Source organism: Electrophorus electricus, chromosome 4 (assembly GCF_013358815.1).
Source record: "Electrophorus electricus isolate fEleEle1 chromosome 4, fEleEle1.pri, whole genome shotgun sequence".
Lineage (NCBI taxonomy): Eukaryota > Metazoa > Chordata > Actinopteri > Gymnotiformes > Gymnotidae > Electrophorus > Electrophorus electricus.
This window is the reverse complement of record NC_049538.1, coordinates 1,140,931-1,164,652: the sequence shown is the minus strand read 5'-3', so window position 1 is coordinate 1,164,652 and position 23,722 is coordinate 1,140,931. Positions and strand designations below refer to the sequence as shown.

Below are 23,722 nucleotides of genomic sequence, written 5' to 3'. Positions count from 1 at the left end.
ATGTAGCTTGTGTGTATTACATTATGTAGTGCTCAGATCCTCCTAGATTTATTACAAAATAAACATCTTTAAAATACACAGGAAAATGTCAAATTGTGGACTGTAAAATAATCTATGATGCAGAACAATTTGCAGAAGGAAGTTTTATTTTTTATAACTTCATAAAATAGACAAATACTGTTGTAAATAAAGGGAGTGTGTTAAAGAACTGTACAAGATCTAAGAACACAATACAATATCCAGACCCTAAGCCCCAACCACCTCATACACGCCTGCTGTCTCACTCACACACACGCATGAAACTGGATTCTGTGACATCACTTCATAAGAATAAATGTGTGTGATTCAATGACATCATTAAACATTAAGAGAAGGTGGAGCTGAAATGCAGCTGCAGTCTAGGAGGGACTGAGAGTGAGGAGAGACAGTTGGGATGGAGGGGGAGGAGGAATGTAGGTAGAGTTGGTCAGATGAAAAAAGGGGCGGGTCAGAGAGAGGACGGGTGGAGAAAGAGAGCTGGGGATCAGCACACACTCATGAATCAGTTGTATGTATAGGACACAAAGTTACACTAAGACTATCAGAAAAACAGAATGCACTCCCTCCCTCACACACACCCCGCTACACATTTCGTACACATCTTTCATCACACACCTATATAGATTCATTCTTACAACCCAACCGCAAGTACCCTTCCTTTAGCATCTGTATTATCTTTTAAAAATCCTGACATACTCTGTTTAGCATCTTTTCAACATTACACATTGAACAACAAACATTTGGGTTTTACACAGAAATAAAAATTATTTACAATGATGTAAAAAAACAAAAACAAAACCCCACAAAGAAATAAACAGAAAAAACCTGAATCCCCTGCTAAACAGTCCCACCCCTTCCCACCAGATATCCAATTAAAATGTTTCAAATACAAAAACTAACATTCTAAAAGCTGTTGTGAGAGCTGGCTGGTGTTATTTATATGCTCCATTATAGAGATGGTATTAATTAAATGATCTGCTATAGAGATGGTGGTTATAGATGATTGGTGCCATTCACGCAGTCCAGCTACACCTGGAAAGGTTAGAGCACTGAGCACAAGCTCATCATGTGACCAGGAGAATGCAATTCTATATGCTCACTGTGATGTCATCATGCTGTCATGTAGCACTTTGGAAGGTAATCACTGATAAAGACCTTCCCACACCATAACAATCACAAAATGCAGTTTTGAAAATCTGTAGGAATCGAACTGATGAAGGAGACTCTCACTACTGTTTTGCAATGTCCCGGTTTCAGCTTCCTCCACACCCCATCCAGCACTAATGCTTCACACTTCCATTAAGACATGAATGTGAGATTGGTCATTGTCCTCCTCCTCCAACAGGAGAAACCCCTCCTCCACCTCGCCACTCCTGCACTTTCCATTCGTTCAGCTCATCTCTCCAGGCTCCAGGTCCATCTGTGCTCCTGTTTCTCCCCCACCTCCCACTTCCCTTTGTGGGAAGTCCTGGAAACTGCCACGCCCCCCAGGACTCCACCCCTCCGAGCTCACCTTCACACTCGCTGTTTACTCTCACAGTCCGTCCGCACACACGTACGTATGTACGTACACACACACACACACACACACACTAAACTTGAGGGTCTAAAAGTCATTCACAATAGCAGAACCACCTTTAAAGCCCGTACCCTTACATGCAAGACTCCAACTAGACACAACCTTCAGCTTGGCCGACCAGCCTCAGATCTCTGGTGTGAACCCCGGTGCTCAGTGCCTGAAAAGTGGCCTTCATAACACAAGTGGACTAGTACTGAGGGATGATGGGTAAACAATGTGACGTGTGTGGGCAGAATCAGGACTGAAACATGGAGTGCTGAGCTCTCAATGCAGCGTTAAGGGGACAGCCACACTGTTGAGCTCCTGCTTACCCTCCCTCCTGTCTAACCCCCTTCCTTTGGCCTCATCTTCCATGCTCAATCTCACTGTTTCATTGGCAACATCTTCATAAACACAGAAAAACAAAATCTCTGAGAATATCTGGAGAGGGAGAGTGAGTCTTGCAGCCCTGCAGAAGCAGAACACACACAAAAGTGAGAAGGCAATAATACAAAATCATTGTGTGTATTCAGAGCAGAGGCTTTAATATGTGGGGGGTGTGTGCAAATTGGTTTAATAAGATGCCTGTTCAGAACTAGACACACCAGCTGCTGTTTAATTCAGCGCATGTAGCAGTACTATCATATGTGACCATTTGATGTCAGAATATTTTGGTGTGTGTGAGTGTGTGTTATAATGCTCCCTACCTGTTTGTGTGTGTAGTAACGTTCCCTACCCATTGGGGGGGGGGGGTATATAATAATGCTCCCTGTAATAATGATCTCTACCTGTTGATGTGTGTGAGGTGGCTCACTTTCCAAGGTGCTCATATGGCACGCTGACCTGCTGAGAGAGAGGAGATGAATGAACAGAGAGAGAGAGTGAGAGACGGGAGGAGATGAATGAGATAAGAAGTAAATGTCTGAAGGGAAGAACCCCTGCCATGAGACAGAGGTGTATGTACACCCACACGCCAACGCATCAGGTACACAGTGTGTGCGCGTGTACCCATGATGATGCTGCGATGGTGTGTGCGCGTGTACCCGTGATAATGCTGCGATGGTGTGTGCACGTGTGTGTGTGTGTGTGTACCTGTGATGATGCGTTAGCTCCCCGGTGCAGCCGCATGCTCACTTTCCTGTCCCGCTCTGCTCGTGAGGTCACCCGTGGCGATGTGTTTCCTAGCAACACAAACAAGGACCAATACTTTACATCAGCCAGTGGAATCCACTATATGCACATGCAACGCACACACATGTGCACACACACACGCGTGCACACACCAACGCAGCATCATCTTGGGTACACACGCACACAGTTACTGGACTAAAATAAAAATTGTACTGCTAATTTAACCAAATATCCCATATACCAACAGTAAAGCCATAAGTCCAACCTTAACCCAGACGTGTGTGTAGACATGTGTACATAAGCCCCAGTGTGTCCGTGCATGTGTGTGTGGGCGCGCATTTATGTGCCTTTGTGTGTGTGTATCTACGCCCCAGTGTATTGATGGAGATGGAGCAGGTGGTGACATTTAAGAGATTGGAGATTGAGCCAAACATTTTTCTTAGACTTTTAGGGGGGAAAAAAAGAAAACAGACCCAGACACACACCCCAATTCATACCGGACTGCTGTAAGCGGGAGGGGTTGGCAGTGGGCTGTTCTGGGCCGTTTCTGACTCGGTTTGGAGCGGAATGGTTTTGCACAGGGGCATGACCTCGTGCTGCTGACCCCCGTGGCCCTCCAACAATCCGCTCTTCCCTCTCCTCTGCCCTCCGTTCCTGATCCCCCTCCTCTGCTGTCCGACCCGCTCCCTGACAGCGAGAGCACAAGAGAGAGAGAGAATGAATCAGAGGAAAAAGTGTAAGAGAACAAATGGAGACAGACAGATAAATAACAGCCAGATAGTGGTAACTGTAGTCTTGTAGGGTCACGGCACCACAAGGCCCTTCAGCACCAGAGCGGTCCGCACCGCCCTGGACTACACGCACTTTACTCAGAGAGAAATCAAAACAATGTGGGACTCACGAATTTGAGCATGTTCCAGTCGAAGACATAGTCGTAGGAGAAGCCCTGCCTGTGGAAGAGGTTCCTGAAGAGCTGCCGCAGGTATGAGTAATCAGGCTTATCATCGAATCGCAATGAGCGGCAGAAATTCAGATATGTCGAGAATTCGGCTGATGAGAAAAACAGCAGAAATCAGGCAAACAAACTTAGCAAGGCCACCAGAACGACGACTCAACAGGAACGCTACCCAACTCAGCAGGTTCTACAACATCACTGCTGGAACTTCCCCCTCCCTGCCCCAACTTACAAGGGTAGCCCTTACAGAGCACCTCGATGGGCGTGGACATCTTCTTCTCACTGATGCGCTCGTATTTCTGCCTCTTGGTGGCAGCCTTGAGGCCCTGCCACGGCAGGGATCCCAGATTAAAATACATCAGCACATAGCCCAGAGACTCCAGATCATCACGCCGAGACTGCTCTACACACACACACACACACACACACACACACACACAATACATCATCTCACACCTTAATTGTGTGTGTTTATCTATACCCAGGTGTGTATCTAAGATATGCCCAGGTGTGTATTTGTGTGTGTGTGTACCTATGCCCAGGTGTGTGTTTATTGAGGCATAGCGAGCGGTGCCAGTCAGGTTCTTGTTCTCGCGGTAGGGAATGTGCTGGTGTGTGCGCGCGTCTCTGTATTTTTTGGCCAGGCCGAAGTCGATGATGTAGACCAGGTTGCCCTTCTTCCCCAGACCCATCAGGAAGTTGTCAGGCTTCACATCACGGTGGATGAAGTTCTTCGAGTGGATGTACTCGATGCGACTGATCTGGGGATAGAGGAACCGTTCATCAGGCTCTCTGGGGATCTGCTCCCCACTGGACAGAAGAGCATGTAGATAAAGAGATGGAGCATCACACACTGTTACAGAGACACGTGTGTGTGTGTGTGTGTGTGTGTGTGAAAGATACCATCTGGTCAGCCAGCAGCAGGACTGTCTTCAGGCTGAATTTCCTGGAGCAGAAGTTGAAGAGATCCTCCAGACTGGGGCCTAGCAACTCCATCACCATCACGTTATAGTCGCCTTCTGCCCCACACCACTTTATAGAGGGAATTCCCACTGACAGGACACACACACACACACACACACACACACACACACACACACACTCTAAATTCTACCTCTGCTCTTTTAGATCTCCTCTGATTAGAATCAGAGATAGAATTAGAATCTAAGCAGGACACAGACTCTCATACCACTCTAGAGAGGTTATAAATACCTCTTACCACAATACCACTCTATAGAGGTTATAATACCTCTCTAGTTAATAACTGGGGGTCCCCTATGTCAAACTGACACACAATGGGGTGGTGCCTTGACAATGCTGAACTGTAGTTACCCTTCCTGCTGCAGAATATAAATGCAGAGGACAGAAAATGCTGTATGGGTTAAAGTATACGCATGACTCCCTCCCAGGCTTTATCTCTCCTCCCCCTGTCTTTCCCTCCCTTTCTGTCCACCCCCCCCTCTATACCTCCTCCCTGCATCATCTTGTAGAACTTGCTCTCGATGTGGAGCTGGGGGTGTTTGGTTTTCACACACTCCAGCTTGATGGCCACCTCCTCCCCTGTGGCAATGTTGGCACCTAAGAGACAGCAAAGTTAGAAACAGCCGCATCACCAACCCACCAACACAGACAGACACAAGCATGCATGTCAATTCAAATAAAAGCACCATATGTCTGATTACAAGCACATGCTGAAGGGAGACAGGACTCACCAAGGTAGATATCCCCGAAAGAGCCGCTGCCGATCTTACGGCCAAGCCGGTACTTACTCCCCACTCTCAGATCCATGCTCCTGCAATACACACACCCCATGTGAGTGTGCCCATGAAAAACATGCAAAAAAATACACAGACACTCTTGAATCAAGAGTTCTGAAGTCAGGCCAGTTCATTAACAGACTTGCAGTATTATTGGTTAATGAACTGATTCAGATGAACTGTTACTAAACTACAGTTCGGACTCAGACCACAATACTGCTTACTGAACTGACTCAGGCAATGACTCCAGTTACTGAACTGAATCAGCTGATGGTTGGAATGTAACATCAGCTGTTCATCACACACTATGCATGTAACCACAGACCAACACACCCCAGGCTGCCAGGCTGGGTGTGTGTATGTGTGGTGTGTATGTACGTGTGTTGGAAAACTACTGAAAATGGTGATAGTACTGTTGTTTCTGACCCAGCAGGCATGTGAGTGTGCTGGAGAGATTTTCCCATTGAAATCAGACTGGACACCCAGGACACCTCCCCCAGAGCTGGACAGGGCAGACAGGAGACACTAATACTGCAGTACCACTCCCATAACCCCACTACTGCCCTCCTGCAAACCTGCAGTTTCCATCCGTGAGGGTGCATTTGTGTGTTCAACAGTGGATGTTTGCGAATGAACTGCTGTGGTGTGTAGAGCCAGAGTGTCCTCACTCTGACCTCGCCCCGCGCAGATCTGTGTGCCAAAGTTCCAACAGAACCTCTCCCTTCCGCCAGCTCTCACCACAGCGTGACTGTAAACTACCTCATGCTACCTGAACTGCGGGTTTCATCATATGCAAAAATAACAACAGAAATGCAAGAATGCTTGAGCAGAGACAAGATTTAGGCCAATTTAATTTACTATGCTGTTTTCACAGGACACTGTATTCTTAATGATCCCATACTCTCTCTGTCTCTGGAAACTTGTAGTGGAAGGCCCTGATCCTTCTATATCTGTGAGAGGTCCCCACTGAAGACCAGCATTAAACAGCTTCCTTCAGGCTTGAACAGCAGCTAGTTAGCGGCTATATAGCCAACTACAGTGCAGCTTTTGAGTGACAGCAGCAGTTACGGACAGTTATTGCATTCTGGTACAGAAAACAAAGGATTTCAAATGTTCGTATGTCTATAAATTGTAATTTAGCTAGCTAAAGGCAGCTATCTTCGTACCTCGAAGAGAAAATTGGTTTAGCTAACTAAAGTTACAACCAACCCAAGCTCACAGAGGGAAGGTGATGGTGTATATGGAGAGATGATGGTTAAATGTAAACGGTACGCACCACAAACAGTAGCGAGGTTGGACAGTCCGATAACACCGCTAAAACACCAGCTAGTCATAATAGCAGCTAGCTAGTTAGCAATATAGGTTAGCTAACAGTAACTAGTGCGTTGTTCTGCTAAACCCTTGAATCTGGCATAAAGAAACCATGTTACTGGTTACAACACTTTGTTGTACGGAACCGTTCCGTTCCGCAGTCAAATATACGTGTTTATTTCACAACATGACGTTAGCGAGCTAGCTACCATTACTCCTGTTTAGTCGATAGTAATCTAGGCTTCCCCTCCACTACACACAAGTACTCCTGCTCGGCCGAGACAAGCGCCGAAACCTTTCCCCCTGGTTCTGTCGATCCCCTGGTACCGTATTTACCCGATACTTGGCTTATCCGAGGGTTGGTTCGATGGTGTTGCTGATCCGGTGGTGGTCAGGCCAACTGAGCCCAACGGAGCGGAGGATGGGAGCGGATTCTGACGGTCATCCCCCCCCTGTATTTTTCCCGTGTCGGCTCAGCGGTGCTCCTTGTTGATAGTGCAGCTCAGCCGCGTCTCACCGTGTACCTCCTCCCCAACGCACGCGCATTTTATATATATATATATATATATATATATATATATATATATATATATATATATATATATATATATATATATATATATATATATATATATAATATATATAATATATAAAAATTATATATATATATATATATATATATAATATATAAAAATTATATATATATATATATATAAAAATATATATATATAAAAATATAAAATATATATATATATATATAAAAATATAAAATATATATATATATATAAAATATATAAAATATATATATATATATAAAATATATAAAATATATATATATATATATAAAATATATATATATATATATAAAATATATAAAATATATATATATATAAAAATATAAAATATATATATATATAAAAATATAAAACTATATATATATATATATATATATAAAACTATATATATATATATATATATATAAAACTATATATATATATATATATATATATATATATATATTAAACACACACACACATCCTGTTTTTCTGGAAGCCTGTGTGATTTTGCAAAGTGCTTCTGCTTTGAAATTGATCCAGGCCCTTCCTAAAACCTCATCTTAAACAAGTAATTAGTTCTCATCTGTCAAAGTGTACTAGAAGCTAATAAATAATTAGATGTTTGTTAGACTAATTGGACCTAGCTCTTGTTATTCTAAGATATTGTGCACACGTGTGCTGCTTGAGAGTGTGAATATTCCCTTTATAGTCCCCATTTCATTAATCCACATGTCCAAGCCAAACTTCATCTTTATTATATAGCTCTTTCTTTGTCCACATTCACTTAAATAACTTTGTCCTCTGTAAAATCTCCAAAAGGAAACACTGAAAAGGAGTGTTACAAGTCTGTCTTAAATTAAAACAAAGCCAAAACAAAAACAAACAAAACAACACAAACATTAAACATAGAATATCTCTTTTAGCAGTGTGTGTAAACCTCCTGACTGCTGGGGACCGATACATCAGCTTTGGCATGTTCCTCAGAGAGATGCCTTCACACGTCTGTGTCTTAAAAATGCTTTTAGAATCATTATTGCAATTCAGCCAATAAAAAAGGCTACATGAGAGTATACTTTAAAAAACGCACACACACATTCACACACATACAGAAACCCGCTAATGCCAGAGAACCAGCACACTGTGGAGTACATATTAAACAATGTACGCCCCTTTAAAGCAACCACGCATACATAGAGCAAAACTAGTAAAGTGCACACACAGGAGACTCAACTTCAGTCCTCAGCACTCACACATTTACATTCTCTCTGTGTCTCAAGAGACTGTATACATGTCTCACACACACAGCCTATAGTGGAGACTGTGAACATGTCTCTCTCTCTTTCTCACACACACACACACACACACACACACACACACACTCATTTGTACACACACATACAGCTCATAGTGGAGGTGACAGAGGCAGCCTGAGGCAGAAGCAGGGCAGACAGTGGAAGGTCTCTGAAACTCAGCTGCTTCCAGTCACACACACACAAAAACAATCAGAAAACAGCCAGGCTTCAGGAGATGTGCTTGCATCTGTGTGTCTGCGTATGTAGGAGTATCCTTAAGGGTTCGATACAGATTGCCCTTTTTCACATATCATGCAAAAGAAATCATGACGCAGGCATCACTGTCACAACACTATTGGTCCCCACCCTTGAAGGGGGTGGAGTCTGTGGAGAAACAAGTAAACAGACAAAATGAAGTTGAGCCCAGTAGGGTCTGATTAACAGCAGTCACATGTAGCAGTGTGAAAAGAGGCCCTTGTACATCAAACGGTCCCTGCCTTCAGACCCACTATAGCTTAAATCTGGCTAGTAGAATGTGTGTAAGCAGTTCTCTAGTGCTGCAATGTGTGTGCACGTGCGCATGTGGGTAGGAGGGAATAAACAGGCGAATTTGATTCATTGTGTGCATATGCATGTCACCAAGTCCAGTGTTCACATCTGACTACAAGTTAATTTTTTGCGTGTGTCTGCCTGTCTGTTCTGAAAGAACACATTGAGCATTTTCAGTTGTATAAATGTTAAGACCATGATCTTTTGTGTGTGTGTTGAGTCCATGTGCCAGTGTTTTAAAGTCAATCCTCACAACATTCTGTGTCACTCACAAAGTGTCAGCCCCACCCCCCAACAGGTCACCAGGAAACAAACCAGCAGGGTTGTCCTCCATCTGAGGAGCACCCCATAAGCTGCTACCATGGTAGCCAGAGGCCACACCCCCCCACACTCCACCTCCTTGCACGTCTGCCCCGCTGTTGCTCCACTGGCTGAGTAGCGTGAGTCCGGGTCCTTCCATTGCGGGGCTGCCCGTCAAACTGCCTGAAATGTCCAAGCCCTGCCAGGAAGCAGCAGAGGAACCCAGGACAGCATCTCCTCCTCCTCCTCCTCCTCCTCCGTCTCCCACTCCTCCCCCTCCACTCCGATCCCTCTCTCTCTCACCCTCTCGTCCAGCAGGGTCAGGGACAGACGACCCCTCAGGCAATCCTGCAACCCCAGAGCTCTGGGAATGTGTGAAGTAACGTGCAACCTCTTCCTCACTCACAAACTCAGCAAGGATAGTAGTGTTCCCCAGAACACACCTGCGAGAGAAAATCAGTTACCAAAAACTTGAGCTGATTAAATGTGTGCGCATAGTTAGACAGTCGAAGGTGAAAGGTGAGTAAGCATACATATGTAGTGCAGTCTGGGCCTTGGCTGCCTCATGTGGGCTGCAGTAGCGAATTAGAGCGCTGCCCTGGGTCAGGCCCAGGTGAAAGGTCATCAAAGGGCCGTGTTGAAGGCAAATCGTCCTCAGAGTGGAGCCGTCGATCTACACACAGGGCACATGGAAGGCAGTGAGAAAGAGAAAGAATTCACTTAAAAAAAAACAAAAAACAAACAAACAAAAAAAAACTCTGTTAGAGAGACTTGCTTTCTACAAATTGATCCACTTGACCTTCAATAGCATTTTTTGCACTTAAGGTAACTGAAATCTTAACCAACTGAACTCACATCTATCACCACCCACACCCACCCCTACCACACCACCTCCTCTTTGCACCTGGGGTGTTAGGTTGCGCAGTAGTAACCAGGAGCTTCCAGCAGATGATCCACCACTCCAAGTAGCCTCTGAATTATTTTTAAAAATTCACACACACACACACACACACACACACACACACACACACACACACACACACACACACACACACACACACACACTTATAAAGCATTAACCATTAAGTAACCACTGCAATTCCCTTTAACTCACTGCATTAACCAACCACTGCAATTCCCTTTACCTGACTGATTTTCTCACTCACCTGTACCAAATGGGGCACTGTCCTGGCTTCTAGCCCCTGGGCTCCAACCCCTAGGCATGCGAGGGCCCACCCCTGACCACAGAGATGAGGATGACTGCTTCTGATTGGTCAGTCCTGGAGGGGGACGTGGCAGGTGAGAGCTGTTTCGATTGGTCCTCCATGACTTGTTGTGTCCGATTGGCTCAGGAGGCCAGCTAGACTTGAACTCAGAGAACTTCGCTATGGGGATCAGAATAGTCGCGTTTTAGTTCAGGCAGTGAGAAGAATGCAAAGTGTTGCCATAACTACCAGATGGAGAAAGTTACCCGAGTTGTGTGTGGATAGGGAGTTGTCTGAGGCACTGTAGGGCCAGGCACCAGGTGAAGGCAGTAAGGTGTTCAGGGAGGGGTTTGACTCTAAGAGAGAGGGAGAGACTAGGCACCTTCAGTACTTTGGTATTCAATATACTGGCATCTGGTTGATTGTGTAGCAAACTGTGGTAGCTAAGTATTTTATCAGTCACAAAGAAGGAATAAAACATTAAAGGATGTACTTAACTCTGCTCTCTCCAAATGATGTCAGTTTAATTTGATTAACTCAGCAAGAAGGGATCAGCACCTGGTTTAGTTTGCCGATTTCTAAATGAGGTATACTAGGTATGATCCCCCCTAAAACACTGAACTGCTAGGAAGAAGCTGGGTACCTGTGTTGTCTTGTAGGAGCTGGTGGTCAGTATCACTGAGAATGGGCGAACCCACCATTCCACTGGGGGTCATGTAAGGGTCAGGGTCAGGGCTCTGAACTCCTTTCCATGGAACACCTGGCTGGAACTCTGTCACACACACCAACAAAACTTAGAACTGGAGTGTAAAGAAACAAACTCCACCCCAACACCCCTAAACACCGTACACTTGCAAAATGTGCACCTACATAAACCAAATCACAAGGGTAAGAACCTCAGAAACCTCACATTCTCACACTGCCAGTTTACTGTGTGAGAGAGAGAGACCGACCTGGTGGCCAAGTGGGGGTGCTAGGGGTGGAACCTAGTTTTGCCCCAGCAGTTCTATGCCAAGTGTCAGTCAGGCTCTGAGAAGCCACGCCCAGATTCTCCGCCGCCAACAGATCATACTGGGAATATGGGGAGTCAGGCCTCAGCTTCACCTGACCAGGCAAGAGACCTGCACACATGCAGACAAACAGAGTTTCACATAATTGTGCAGTACACAGGCAAGGAAAGACCTGTAAATGAGTGTGAGTGTGTGCACGCGTGTATGAGAAAGAGAGACCTGTAACATCAAGGCCTTACCGTTCTTGTGCAGTAAGGGATCTGTGGGGGAGGGGGCAAGGGGATGCCCCACTTCCATCATCCATTTAAAACGAGACTGTGACCCACCAGCTTCCTTCAGCCCGCCCACGGATCCACCCACCAGTGACTCCAGTTCCGCCCCTGAGCCAAAGCCTAACAGCACAGAGAGGGGTCCAACCTTCAGCACCTGCCTCTACCAGACTATGGGGACCTGGAATTTCACTCCCACATTTCCTGTACTGTTCTGTTCTGAAGGAAATCATCATTCGGCTCCTGATTTATGGGTGATATGCAACGCAGAAGACCAGCAATGAAGAGAATGCCTAGATGAGCCGCCCCCCATCTACCCTTATAACCTTTATTACCATTAGCACTGTGTGCCTGTGTAACAACGCAGTGTGTCTGAGACTCACTGGAGAATGCTGGTGGAGTTTTGGGGTGCAGGTCGGCCACAGAGCCTCCTAGAGCTGGGTGGAGGAGGCCTCCGTCAGACTGTTTGGAGGCTGCTCCTCCGAGGTGAGATGGGGAGAGCTTGGGACCTCCTACACCCTGCTGAGGTCTTTGCTGCTGCAGGATAGCCATGATCCGAGCCAACTAGAGCGAGAGAGAAAATACAGTGGCCGCTGCACATACAGTTAAAAAACCCAGTAGTGGCCAGTGGGTGGCACCATACCTGCTGTGGATCATGCTGCGGACGTAGAGGAGGAGGGAACTTCCTCTGCGACAGGAAATGCTGCTGTTGTTGTTGTTGCTGCTGCTGCAAGAGGAGTTGACATGCCTGAGAGAGAGGGGGGGGGGGAAGAGAGAGAGAGAGAGGGGGGCAGCGAATGAGACTGCTCCATGGAGAGTGTGTTTGTTGTGTGAGTGATGGTGAGAGCAGATTGGGGGTGTGTGTGTGTGTGTGTGTGGTGCAAGCGACAGTAGCTATACTCACCAGCTGGAACTGCTGCATCTGGGGGTGAATGCCACTGAGCATGGCTATGTGCTGAGGGGAGAGCTGCGGTGGGAACATGCCTCCACTGGGGGGCGCCATCGGTTTCAGCATAGATCCTGAAACCTACAACACCGCCATCCAAGAGGGGAGACATGCCACCTTGTGTACACATTCATACAGCCTCAAATAAACAACAGAAACTTTTCACTTTTAGGAGCATACAATCACCTGAGGTGGGAGGAACTGATGAGGCACTTGTGCTCGGATCCCAGGGGAAGGATTTACGGAGTGCACACCAGGCTGTTGCATTCCTCTTAACTGAGCAAGTCCACCACCAGCACCAAACATACCATGACTGCCCATCTGTAAAACAACAGAGAAGCCTCAGAAAAAACACAGTGGAAACAAGTATATTAAAAGGTGTTACACCACTAACCCAAGGCGAGCAAAGGCCCCGACATGTGCTAATAAGCTAAAAGTTCTAGCACACGCTGATCAGACATAAGTGATGAGTAATGCCGTTTATAGTAGCTGTGTGCCAGACAAGGATCTGGTGAGGTGGATTTCAGTACCTTGTCAAAGTAAGGTCCTGCCTCACCAGGGCCTGTGTCCTTAGAGCTCTGAGAGCGGAAGGAGACCCCTCCTCTTCCCCCCTTCCTTGAATCTCCATTAAAGTCGTTCGTCCCTCTGCGTGGTCTGTCTGAGGAAGTGCCAGCCTCTTCATCCTGATCCGGACCGTATGAAAAATGAGCTCAGACTCGTGTTCAGGGTTTAGGCTAATTAGCCCAGGGGTCACCAGTCTTTTCTCTTACCGTAATCCCCATGTTGGAAAATTGCCGAGACACAGGTCCTGTCCAGGAATCCCCACCATTCCCTTTCAGTGCACCCTGTGAAAAAAATGGAAGTATGAGTGTTACTCTGCTGCAGACAGGTCACAGAACACAACAGCCTGACGTCTGCTCACGAGGGATGCGTCCATTCCTACCTTTCCAGCGGTTCTCTTGCCCCCCTGGCCCTGGCCCCAGCCCCCCGAGCTGCCCCCTCTGCCACCCCACATGCTCAGGCCGCTGTCCTCATCCTCCCAGCTGGCGTGGCGAGAGGAGCTGCCATCATCACCCCAGCCTTCCTGCATAGACTTGGAACCTGCGAATGAAACACATACCGCAGTTACAGCCACGCAGACCTACCACACACGCAGACCCAACACAACCCATCACAGATACACTGTAATTTAGTTAACAAAGGAACCCAGTAGTTTATGGTGGATTCTGCAGCATTAACTCCCTAGATCAGGTTAGCTAGGTCAGGGTTGGAGCTAAACTCTGCAGGGTGGTAAATCTCCAAGAGTGGGACTGAAGTTCCAGGAGCAGATGCCACTTACCAGACTTGGCTTGGTTGGTGTGGGAGCTGCCCCATCCGGATGTCTTCCCAGAATCCTCTGGGTCCCTCCAGGCCTTCCCCCATGCTGCTGTTCCATTGTCTACAGGTTGTTCTGACAGGCCACCTGCCCGCTCCCACGCTGGGGCTAGTACAAACACAAATAACAGTGCTGTGACATAGGGCAAGAATCATAACATTGGCATCATGAGATATATATTCTATAAATACCTCTGACAATTTTTATTCTGCGTTTTAGAAGATATTTATCACAAACTCTTTATTGCTGTATATATGATTTCCCACTCCTCAAAAATTGACGGATTGATTATATTGATTTAATCTAGGTTATGGTTCTAATAACCACCATCAATACTGCGTTAATGTACATATTAAAACGTACATTCAAATGATCTTTCCTTCATCAATTATATTCTAAACCAGCTTCATTTCCCAGCTCACCTGTGGTTTTGTCTCTGCTGGGGGGTAAGGGGGTCGGCCGGGTCTGCTGCGGTGGAGCAGGTGGGGGCCTCTGGTGTGTGACGCTCTTCTCCCACATGTTGACGGTCTTGCTGTCGTAGTGTGAGGGGTCTCCCCAGGCCGCTGTGCCATCGTCGATCTCCAACCTCCTGCTGATGGACTGGGGCGAGGGCTCCTCCCAACCACTGGGCTCCATGGCAGGGGACACACGCGGGATGGGGCCAGACGTCCACCCTGAACTCTGGCTGGGAGGCACCGGGCCTGCAGGACGAGCTCTGCCATCCGGCTGGCCTCGTGGCGGACCCGACTGGGACTGTGTCTGCTGCTGATTTGGGCCTTTTGGTGGCGTATGATTTTTGGGTGGGGGTGCTAGGTGTGGGGCATCTGCCCAGCCCTGGTGCTGCCTCACGCCGCTGTCCGAATCTTTCCCTCCCCACCCTCTCCGCCCCTCGTCCTCGGAGCTGCCCCAGGAACCCTCGTCCTGCCCCCCCTGTCTACCTGCCCTCTCCTCCCCCCATTCAGCACCCTTCTGGCCCCAGCGTCCTCCATCATTCCTGTTCTCACCCCACCTCTGCCCCCGGTCCTCCTCTGCACTCTCTGCCCAGTTGCTGCCCCTCCCGCTGCCCTGTTCCGTCTGACTACGCCACTCCCCTTCTCTCCCATGCCATCTCTCCTCTCTCTGCTCTCCCCAGCCTCCACCCTCTCCACCCCAGCCCTGTCCTCTGGACCCCCTCACTTGGCTGCCCGCCGAAGCCCCAGGCCTTTGGGTTGTGCTGGGACCATTTGGGTCAATCTGAGAATGTTCAGTGCGACCTCCAGCTGATTCCGCTCCAACATCTGCCTCCAGGTCCCAGGCCACACCCTGCTTGATCTGGGTCTGCCCCCAACCCGTGTTGCACAGCACCCTGGGGTCCAGGTGGCTACAACCGAGCATGCTCTGTAAGGCCACTTCAGGACTGGGGTCTGGGCCTGAGGTGAGGTTTGGGGGTTGGTCATGGGAGTGAACCTCATCTTCACTGCCTCTGTGACCAACAGAGCCACTCTCCGAACCCTCCCACTCATCTGCCCCTTTCTGATTATCCAATGCTGCTGCGTTGTTCGCAAACATTCGAGGGTCCTGTAAACTACTTGCAAAGCTTTCATTCAGATGCTCACTGGCGCCTCCTGCTGGCATGTCACTGGGCCATGCTGCTGCTGCCGCTGCCACCTGCGATTTTACACCACCTCCCTGAGATATGCCACAACTGGCGCTATCGTTACCACCTCTCCAACTGCCCTGGCTGTCTACAGATGAGGCCCACACGCCTGCAACCTCCCCCGCACCTGCCCCACTATCCCACCCTTCAGTCCTTGGAGCTGGTGGGTTTGAGTCATCAGAGGCAGGAACCTCTTCTGACTTTGCACAGCCCGCATCATCAGTAACATCGGCACCTGCTTGTTTTGGTCCTGCCTCTCGCTCCGGCATGTTGTCCTCCCATCTACCTCCATCCTGAGCGCTGCCTGGACTCAAGGATGCCTCATGGGAGGCAGTGAGGGCTGACTCTGAGCTGGCCCTGTCCAGGTCAGCTGTGAGGGCTATGAGGACAGGCTCAGGGGTGGGACTCAGAGGTGCCACCTCCATCCCTTCTGAATTGAAGGGCTGATCTACCACACCTGAAGCCCTGCCCACATCAGCCTGAGAGGACAGCCCCCACACCACCTTGCCTACTGCATAATCACCAGGGGTAAAGGACCCACCCATCTCACATGGCCCCACAGCTTCTGATTTGCTGTCTTGCGTGCTCTGACTGCCATCCCAGGAGGCCACGCTGCTCTGAGCAAAGGGTTCCTCCTGTTTCCTGCCCTCTGCAATACTAGGCCACGCTTCCAGGTCAGAGCCGTCCACTACAACCTTATCCATTCCCTGAGAGTGGGGCTGCGCTCCAGAGCCAAGTGCCCATGTGGAATTTGCATAAGTCGAAGTGGCAGGGGACTGTGTGGTGAGCGGAGAGGGCAGATCTACATCTGGATCTGGGGAGAGGAATAAATGTCAGCATTGCCCTGAGAAAGATGACTGTCTACAAACAAATGTTTGCCTTTAAAAAGGGCTCTCATGAAGGCCAACTTAAGTCAAATGTCAAGCTATACTTTGTCCCATTAACTGGGCATTGGTTACCAGACTGGAAATATTTTATGAACGTGTTTGGAATAGAGACCGGCCAGTGCATTAACTATGTGCTAACCTGAAGAGTGCAGTGCGTTTGCATTCAAGGGCTCCACCATGTGGATGGGTAGTGAGGTGTCCCCGGTGGCTCCGCCCACCAGCGGTTGACCCCTCCTCAGCAGAACTTTAGGCTCCTGGTTACGGAAGCGGGGGGGCACTTCTCGGGGGACGTAGCGCGCAGACACTCCAGAGGAGGACTGTCCATTGGCCACAGTGGTCCGCTTTGCATTGTTCCCGCCCGCAGGGGGCACTGCAAGGCCCCCAGGAGCAGGGCAGGGAGTCGAGACTGGAGAGGAACCAGAGCATGGTGAAACACAGTTGAGGGGGGTGGAGGATGGGATCAACGGGGGCACAGTCGATTCTGACAGACGGTTCGGACAGCACATTGGTGAATCCACACTCACATGTCAAAATACACTACACTATATAGCCATCATAGACCAAGGAGCACATCTAAAGAAAGTTGTAGCAAAAAGCCATGAAATTAATTGCAATAAATATTTACCTTTAAATGTCTGTTCAATTTCCTGAAATAAAACAAAAGATAGCTCAAAATTAAAAACCTGCAATATATGCAACTCTGATCTGTTTGCTTTAATCGTGAACTATATTTCACACCTTGTGAGAAACCTCCTGATGACTTTGTTCTTCTCTTGTATTTTTTAGGTCTTCCATGAACCACTTTTCCCTTTCCAAATACGCCGCTCTAAAACACACAACAGTCCAGAACCATATAAGATGTGTTGAAACAAAGTTAAAACTAAAAGTATTACAAGGTTCCCACACAGTATCGGTCCTGGCACTGAACAATATTACTTAAAATGGTCAAAACAGTTTTTAAATGCCAGTGAATGAACACGGAAGAAAACACCCTGTCTTCACACTGGCGGTTAACTGTAGCATGGAAAGGTGAAGTAGAGAGTATAGCATCTAGGCTACTGAAATTCTGCAAGATAACTATTTGAAATAGTGTATGTTAGCTCATTTAAAATATATCCAAATAGTTAACACAGTGTGTGCTCATACGATAAACCCCTCAAGTAGGATGACAGATTAACTGCTCAAGTATCTGGTTAATCTGGTTAATCCAAGTGAGGAAGCCTGCAAACTGTCGCATCTAGCAAACTAAGGCACAACTAACGTTCTTAATAAAACCTTCAATATGTTACAAACACCACCATGAAGTGAAATATCTATGCCCTATACTTAACCTAATAACAGCCAGGTCAAATCGTAAAATCAACTTGGAACTGACATAGCTAACGTTAGCTAGCTAGGGACTGCTATGTAGCTAAGTGCGAGGATAACATCAAAGAAGGTAGTAGCTAGGGGGAAAATGTCATCTCCACTAAAGACCAAACTAACCAGACAGACAAACTAACGACTTTCGTGTCGTACAGCTACGCGTGTGGATTTGTTTTGTTGCAGCAACAAATATATTTGCTAGCTAGATGTGTTGCTACACTTATTAACGTTCACCATGCTACTTATCTAGCTAAATGGCTAACCTAACCTAGCTGACGTTTGCTAGCAAGCTTGCACACAAACCGAGGAAGAGATGACGCATTTAGCTAGCTAACTTAGCTTTCTAGCCATCTCGTTTATCGAGGTTTTTCTAGGCCAACAGTTTCACTGGCTAGCTTTTGCACCAAGACCATTATTTGGTTTCCATTTTCCATATTGGCTCATGCCAAACAGTGTTAGCTAACCTACATTTGACGCCAGTGTAAACTGGTCGCCTCCGTTAATTCCAAATCAGCCAAGACAGGTTGGTACCTGTGGCTAGCCTCCCGTGCAAACCAAAACAAAACTTCAACACCACCGAGCTTCAGGGTCAGCTATCCTAACCTAGGTTAAAACCAACACAATCTAGGTTAACCTAACCTAACCTACGTTATCTAACTAACTATAATTAGACTGGGAACCAAACATAACGTTATCGAAGTAAGCTAACGCTAACTAGCTAACGAACTAAACTTAGCTCAGTAACTTGGTAAAAACTACCGCATCAAGTATGATAAGGTCTTGATATTTACGCTTATAAGACACGTTCCGTGTTTTACTAAACGCTGACCTTCTTCGTGTACTAACCAAACAGTGGGTTAGTTAGCTAGCTAACGCTAGGTAGGACGGCTTACCTTGGGAGTTACCTATGGCATATCTTAGCAACCCTGACTGTCTCACTAAAGCCAAACGGAGTCCCGTTAGATTTGGGTGCAAGACAAACGCGGCGCATCAATGTCTGAAGCAGCCAGCACATTTGAGAATACCACACAAGAAAGAAAGCACACTGCGAAAATGAGACAACGAAAGCTTTTCCGTTAAAGCCAACGAACTGTTATTCAGCTTCGGCCATTTCTCTCCGGTCTTCCTAGCCTAGCTAGCTAGCTCGGCGGTTGGCGGACGGTGCGCGCGTTTGATGCGCAGGACACGCGCCATGTCCGCGAGCGCGCCTCCCCGACACGCGCTTCGCGATAACGTCAATACAATGATGGGCGGTGGTGTTTGCGTTCTGTATCTCACGCGTGCTTATCCAATATCACCTGGGGACATGGGTTTTATACAACCATAACCTGGACTCAGAGCTGAAACTCATGTAGTTTTATTTTAAATACACCTTTTACAACGCAGTGATGTTTCACGATGCATAAAGGTCACGTTTCTTTTGCAGAGTATGCTTTCTTCAGTTTACACTTCTAGACGTTTCGACACGATACTATTCTTAGTTGGTGTAGTATTAACTATAGTTATTAACTATTAACTGTAGTTATAGCATACAATTTTAAAGGATCGTTATTGTAGGTTTAATATAGGTCATTTATGTCGTTTACTCATTTCAGCTGCTCTGCGTTCTTGAATTTTCATTTACTCTTCCCTTATCCCTTATGTATAACCTGATTCCTTTACGGATAACCTCTTATTCCCTTATGGTTAATGTGTTATGTAGCCTGCAGAAGGAGATTTGTTTGGTTCACATGCGCACGAAGCTGGTCGCTTGCGATCGTAGCCATGGAAACGTGGTCCTAACCGTCAGACGTGGTTGTACGCGCTCTCCATTTGCTTGTGATCTTTTATACTCCACCCAGTATATCACCACTCAGACAGTTTATAAAAATAACTCAGAAGCAAATGTGTCTCAAAGTAGCATGGCTCAAATCGAAAAAGTAAAATAATCCAGAATATATCACCAGTTTCTTATTTAAAAAAGCTGATATTAAATCGTATAGTTTGAGTATTATGAAATTAGAACAGTTACATACAATCCTGCTAAATACATCAAATAAACAAACACTCTCACTGTCAGTCTTCCTTCTGACAGGAAACCTATGAATTCCCTCAGATCTGCAGGTGAAAACGTCTGTGTGGCCCTGCCCTACTGCAGCCTGTCCACTTCCACCCACGCCACTGCCCTCTGCTGTCTGTAGATGGTATTGCGCACAGCCTTCAACAGCTCTTCGGTGGTGTTCCACATATTGGCCTCCAGGGTACAGTAGAGTAGAGGCAACGTCTCCAGCTGCAACTCCTCGACCTGAACCGCCTCCATCACCTCCTGTTCCCCACGACCAGACAACAACTTCCTGCAGAAAAAGAGAAATAGACAGAGATTAAAAGCCTGTAAAGCACTTTGTTTGAGTTACTCAGTTTGAGTTACTGTACTTTAACTCTAGAGTGAGACACACCGGAACTTCCTGCCCTTCTTGTCTTTTGGCTTAATGAGGATGACGATGGGATACAGTTCCTGCCTGAGGAGAGACTCAACACTGCTCACTCCTAATTCCAGCAAGCAGTGCTTGTCCTGACACATACATGGAGATGGAGACACATGGAGACACACACACAATGTTGATATCTGAGGCATGCCTACATCTGTATACATGCACGTGTGTTGTATATGAATGTTTGTGTTAGGTTGTGTGCATGTGAGTATGTTTATAAGGATGTGTGTTTGCATACATGTGTGTGGTTTGTACCTGGTTTATGACCTCCTGTATGCTCTGCACTCTGATGCCCAGTGTGGGGTCAGAGGCGGTAGAGTTCAGCAGGAAAACACCCTTATCCTCACGCTCCCCCACTGAGATCAGCTCTGCAAGTAACCACCATTTACATTTATGGCATTTAGCTAATGCTTTTATCCAAAGTGACTTACAATTATGACTGAGCACAACTTGAACAATTGAGGGTTAAGGGTCTTGCTCAGGGGCCCAACAGTGGCAACTTGGAGGGGGTAGGGTTGAACTGGCAGCCTTCCAATTACAAGTCAAGTACTTTAACCACTGACCTACAACTGCCCTCAGCACTCTGTATTTGTGTGTGTGCATATGCATGTATGTGCATATGTCTGTGTGTGAGTGATTGTTTATATGTATGTGTACATGTGCGTTTGTACCCACATGTGTGTGTGTGTGTGTGTGTACCTGGCTGGCAGGTGTTGAAGTGGAGGCCAGACTCAGCCGGCTGCAGCAGCCTCTCGATGAGACCGCGTGAGAGCAGAGAGGGAGAGAACACCACGGGCCTCCGGCTCTCAGCACGCACAGGCTGCACCAGACTGTAGGGGATCAGGTGCTCCTCATACCCTGTTCACACACACACACACACACACACACACACACACACACACACACACACACACACACACACACACACACACAAATGCTTGATTATGTGCTCATAAAAACACATACAAAGACACAAATGAAATTTTGAAGAGTATGGACAAGAAGACTAATAGTTCTCTAGGGAAAGCAGACAGTACTCTGTATAATATAAGGGGGAGGAGCCAATGAGTCTGGTGGGCGGGGCTTACGGTTACTAAGTGTGTAGAGGACAGGGTAGAAGGAGCCAGTCCTCTGGTAGTATGGAGACAGCGCCTTCACCAACCTCACACGATCAGAAGCCTTTCTACCAAACTAGCCAGAGACACAAACAACAGTCACTGCATTATGGGGGAAACACAGAAGGATGCAAACATTCTAGATGAGAAAGAAGGTGGGAAGAGAGAGAAACAGAAAGAGAGTGAGAAACCGAGAGAGAGAGACACACACACAGACAGTTTCTACCCCAGAACTCTTCATACAGAATTTCAAACACTGGAGGATGATCACTTACTGCAGGTCTTACTCAGAGAGAACAGAGAGTCTCTGTGTGTGTGTGTGTGTGTTAAAGAGAGAGAAATAACAGAGTCGAGGGAAGAGGCGAGTCATTAGTGACATGCCACATTACAGTAGCTCTGCACATTACAGTTTATGTACTATGTAGTACATATTGTATGTATGTGTATACAGTACTTGTGTACACAATACAGTATATATATATATATATATATATATATATATATATATATATATATATATATATATATATATATATATATATGTACACACACACACTGTACAGTGTAAAGCTAATTTAGATTCAAACTGAGAGAGACACAGAGAGAGAGAAAGAAATAGAGAAACAAAAGAGAGAAAAGAAAGATCAAGTGAACAGAGCGTGTACATTGTGCATCTGGGGACAGCTCTTGATTTTCACTGTTACTGTAAATATAGTAATAAAACATGCATGCATCTGATTTATTAACACCATTTATTAATGCTTTGGTTATATTTTTCAACAGTCTGGTATGTAAAGCAGGTTTTCCTAGATAAACATCGACAGTTGTCTTTTTCATGTATAATGGTTTAATCACTGGTCGTGTAAGCACCGATGATGATTGATGACACCACAGGACATTGTGCTGTAAGTCCCAGGGTGCTGCTTATGTCAGCCAAGCAGAACAGCTAACTGTCCTCAAACATGGCAGTTTTAGAGAGCTAAACAGCTCCATACAGACACAGAGAGAATGGTGTGAGAGAGGAGTGTATATAGAGAGAGCTTAAGTCTTACTTTCTTCTTGCTGTCTTTCTGTTGTAGCGCCATTGTACGCAATTTCACCAGCAACAACTGCTGAGCCCTACACACACACACACACACACACACACACACACACACACACACACACACACGCACACACACACACAAAAGCAGCCATCAGAACATGCTCACTGTACATGTGTTCATGTTTGTGGATGCTGTGTGCATATGCTCATGTGCATGATGTGAGTGTGTGCTGTACCTGTTGTAATTTGGCACTGCCCCAGCCTGTAATGGTTTGGCAGAGAGTGTGTCGACACAGGTGCAACGCCACTGGTATTTGCCGTTGTATCGTGTGTCTGTCACATGCAGTATGTCATTGTAGCTTGCGTGTAGACAAGGTAGATCGCCATGGGAACAGAGGTCAAGATTCACACGCACATAAAAAGAGTCCGCACCAGTGAAGGAGGGAGAGGACAGCTCACTGTTCAAACGAGAGTAACCTGGACAGGGGTGTGAAGAGAGAGACTTAGTGTGTGTGTGTGTGTGTGTGTGTGCTGTGTGTCATGTGAGGTGTTTGTGTGTGTGTTTGTCATGTACTGTGTTTGTGTGTGCGTGTGTGTGTGACTCTCACCTTCCTCATTTAGCCTGTGTTTGACAGAGGCAGGATCAGTCCACCACTGAAGGGAGAAGTGTGCTACCTCCCCAGTGCACTTATTCAGCACCATTTGCCCCCCTGCAAACTGGGCCTGCTCCAACTGCAGCACAGAGATCAACACCAGCACACAGAGATTACAGAACACATTTCATAGGACAGAGATTAACACCAGTACACAGATTACAGAACCCACTTAACAGAACAGAGATAAACACTAGTGCACATACACTACAGAAAACACACCACAGCACAAAGATAAACACCAGATCACTCAGATTACAGGACATACTTAAAAGGACAGAGATTAGTACCAGAGC

The 23,722-nt window shown here is 46.7% G+C and overlaps 3 protein-coding genes across 7 annotated transcripts in view; all 3 read right to left on the bottom strand.

Moving 5' to 3' along the window:
• Nucleotides 1–128: 128 nt before the first annotated feature.
• On the bottom strand, nucleotides 129–7,258 carry LOC113591705 (casein kinase I-like). Of its 3 annotated transcripts, none has more exons than XM_027032315.2 (11): nucleotides 7,088–7,258; nucleotides 5,396–5,475; nucleotides 5,151–5,261; nucleotides 4,587–4,735; nucleotides 4,216–4,444; nucleotides 3,916–4,086; nucleotides 3,630–3,778; nucleotides 3,214–3,415; nucleotides 2,690–2,778; nucleotides 2,386–2,443; nucleotides 129–2,066 (listed from the first exon to the last, which is right to left on the bottom strand). In XM_027032315.2, exons 2-10 carry the CDS (start codon nucleotides 5,469–5,471, stop codon nucleotides 2,408–2,410), a joined length of 1,212 nt encoding a protein of 403 aa, XP_026888116.2. In that variant the 5' UTR covers nucleotides 5,472–5,475; nucleotides 7,088–7,258; the 3' UTR covers nucleotides 129–2,066; nucleotides 2,386–2,407. The 3 variants fall into 3 exon arrangements, with proteins under 3 accessions (XP_026888116.2, XP_026888117.2, XP_026888118.2); XM_027032316.2 differs by having other exon boundaries at nucleotides 2,386–2,440; XM_027032317.2 differs by having other exon boundaries at nucleotides 3,226–3,415.
• Nucleotides 7,259–8,648: 1,390 nt separating this feature from the next.
• Nucleotides 8,649–19,305, bottom strand: LOC113591704 (trinucleotide repeat-containing gene 6B protein-like). 2 transcript variants are annotated; one of them, XM_027032312.2, is made up of 21 exons: nucleotides 19,036–19,305; nucleotides 17,516–17,603; nucleotides 17,403–17,424; nucleotides 16,917–17,183; nucleotides 14,677–16,704; nucleotides 14,219–14,362; nucleotides 13,823–13,980; nucleotides 13,650–13,724; nucleotides 13,410–13,562; nucleotides 13,066–13,200; nucleotides 12,838–12,960; nucleotides 12,577–12,681; nucleotides 12,317–12,497; nucleotides 11,904–12,056; nucleotides 11,608–11,775; nucleotides 11,298–11,426; nucleotides 10,921–11,010; nucleotides 10,616–10,834; nucleotides 10,354–10,421; nucleotides 9,983–10,122; nucleotides 8,649–9,892 (listed from the first exon to the last, which is right to left on the bottom strand). In XM_027032312.2, exons 2-21 carry the CDS (start codon nucleotides 17,570–17,572, stop codon nucleotides 9,418–9,420), a joined length of 4,890 nt encoding a protein of 1,629 aa, XP_026888113.2. In that variant the 5' UTR covers nucleotides 17,573–17,603; nucleotides 19,036–19,305; the 3' UTR covers nucleotides 8,649–9,417. The 2 variants fall into 2 exon arrangements, with proteins under 2 accessions (XP_026888113.2, XP_026888115.2); XM_027032314.2 differs by lacking the exon at nucleotides 11,904–12,056.
• Nucleotides 19,306–20,081: 776 nt separating this feature from the next.
• zmp:0000000896 (caspase recruitment domain-containing protein 11) overlaps nucleotides 20,082–23,722 on the bottom strand; it is a 15,477-nt gene continuing 11,836 nt past the window's right edge. Inside the window, exons 17-25 of one of the 2 annotated variants that reach the window (XM_035525267.1) lie at nucleotides 23,382–23,505; nucleotides 23,206–23,250; nucleotides 23,010–23,106; nucleotides 22,781–22,847; nucleotides 21,702–21,804; nucleotides 21,313–21,471; nucleotides 20,869–20,981; nucleotides 20,578–20,693; nucleotides 20,082–20,475 (exon numbers count right to left, since the gene is read on the bottom strand). In XM_035525267.1, coding sequence (XP_035381160.1) covers nucleotides 20,271–20,475; nucleotides 20,578–20,693; nucleotides 20,869–20,981; nucleotides 21,313–21,471; nucleotides 21,702–21,804; nucleotides 22,781–22,847; nucleotides 23,010–23,106; nucleotides 23,206–23,250; nucleotides 23,382–23,505 — 1,029 coding nt within the window. In that variant the 3' untranslated portion in view covers nucleotides 20,082–20,270. Of the gene's footprint in view, nucleotides 20,476–20,577; nucleotides 20,694–20,868; nucleotides 20,982–21,312; nucleotides 21,472–21,701; nucleotides 21,805–22,780; nucleotides 22,848–23,009; nucleotides 23,251–23,381; nucleotides 23,506–23,722 lie in introns of both variants that reach the window. The other variant, XM_035525266.1, reaches the window with a different exon arrangement.

Excerpts from the sequence above, each read along its gene's own strand:
- LOC113591705 (XM_027032315.2), bottom strand. The coding sequence starts at position 5,471 with ATGGATCTGAGAGTGGGGAGTAAGTACCGGCTTGGCCGTAAGATCGGC. Across the intron at positions 5,262-5,395 it reads TTTCGGGGATATCTACCTTG|GTGCCAACATTGCCACAGGG; the intron begins GTGAGTCCTGTC and ends GCTGTCTCTTAG. Across the intron at positions 2,779-3,213 it reads GCAGTCCGGTATGAATTGGG|GAAACACATCGCCACGGGTG; the intron begins GTGTGTGTCTGG and ends TTGTGTTGCTAG.
- LOC113591704 (XM_027032312.2), bottom strand. The coding sequence starts at position 17,572 with ATGGAAGACCTAAAAAATACAAGAGAAGAACAAAGTCATCAGGAGGTT. Across the intron at positions 17,425-17,515 it reads ATCAGGAGGTTTCTCACAAG|GAAATTGAACAGACATTTAA; the intron begins GTGTGAAATATA and ends GTTTTATTTCAG. Across the intron at positions 13,725-13,822 it reads GCAAGAGAACCGCTGGAAAG|GGTGCACTGAAAGGGAATGG; the intron begins GTAGGAATGGAC and ends TTTTTTTCACAG.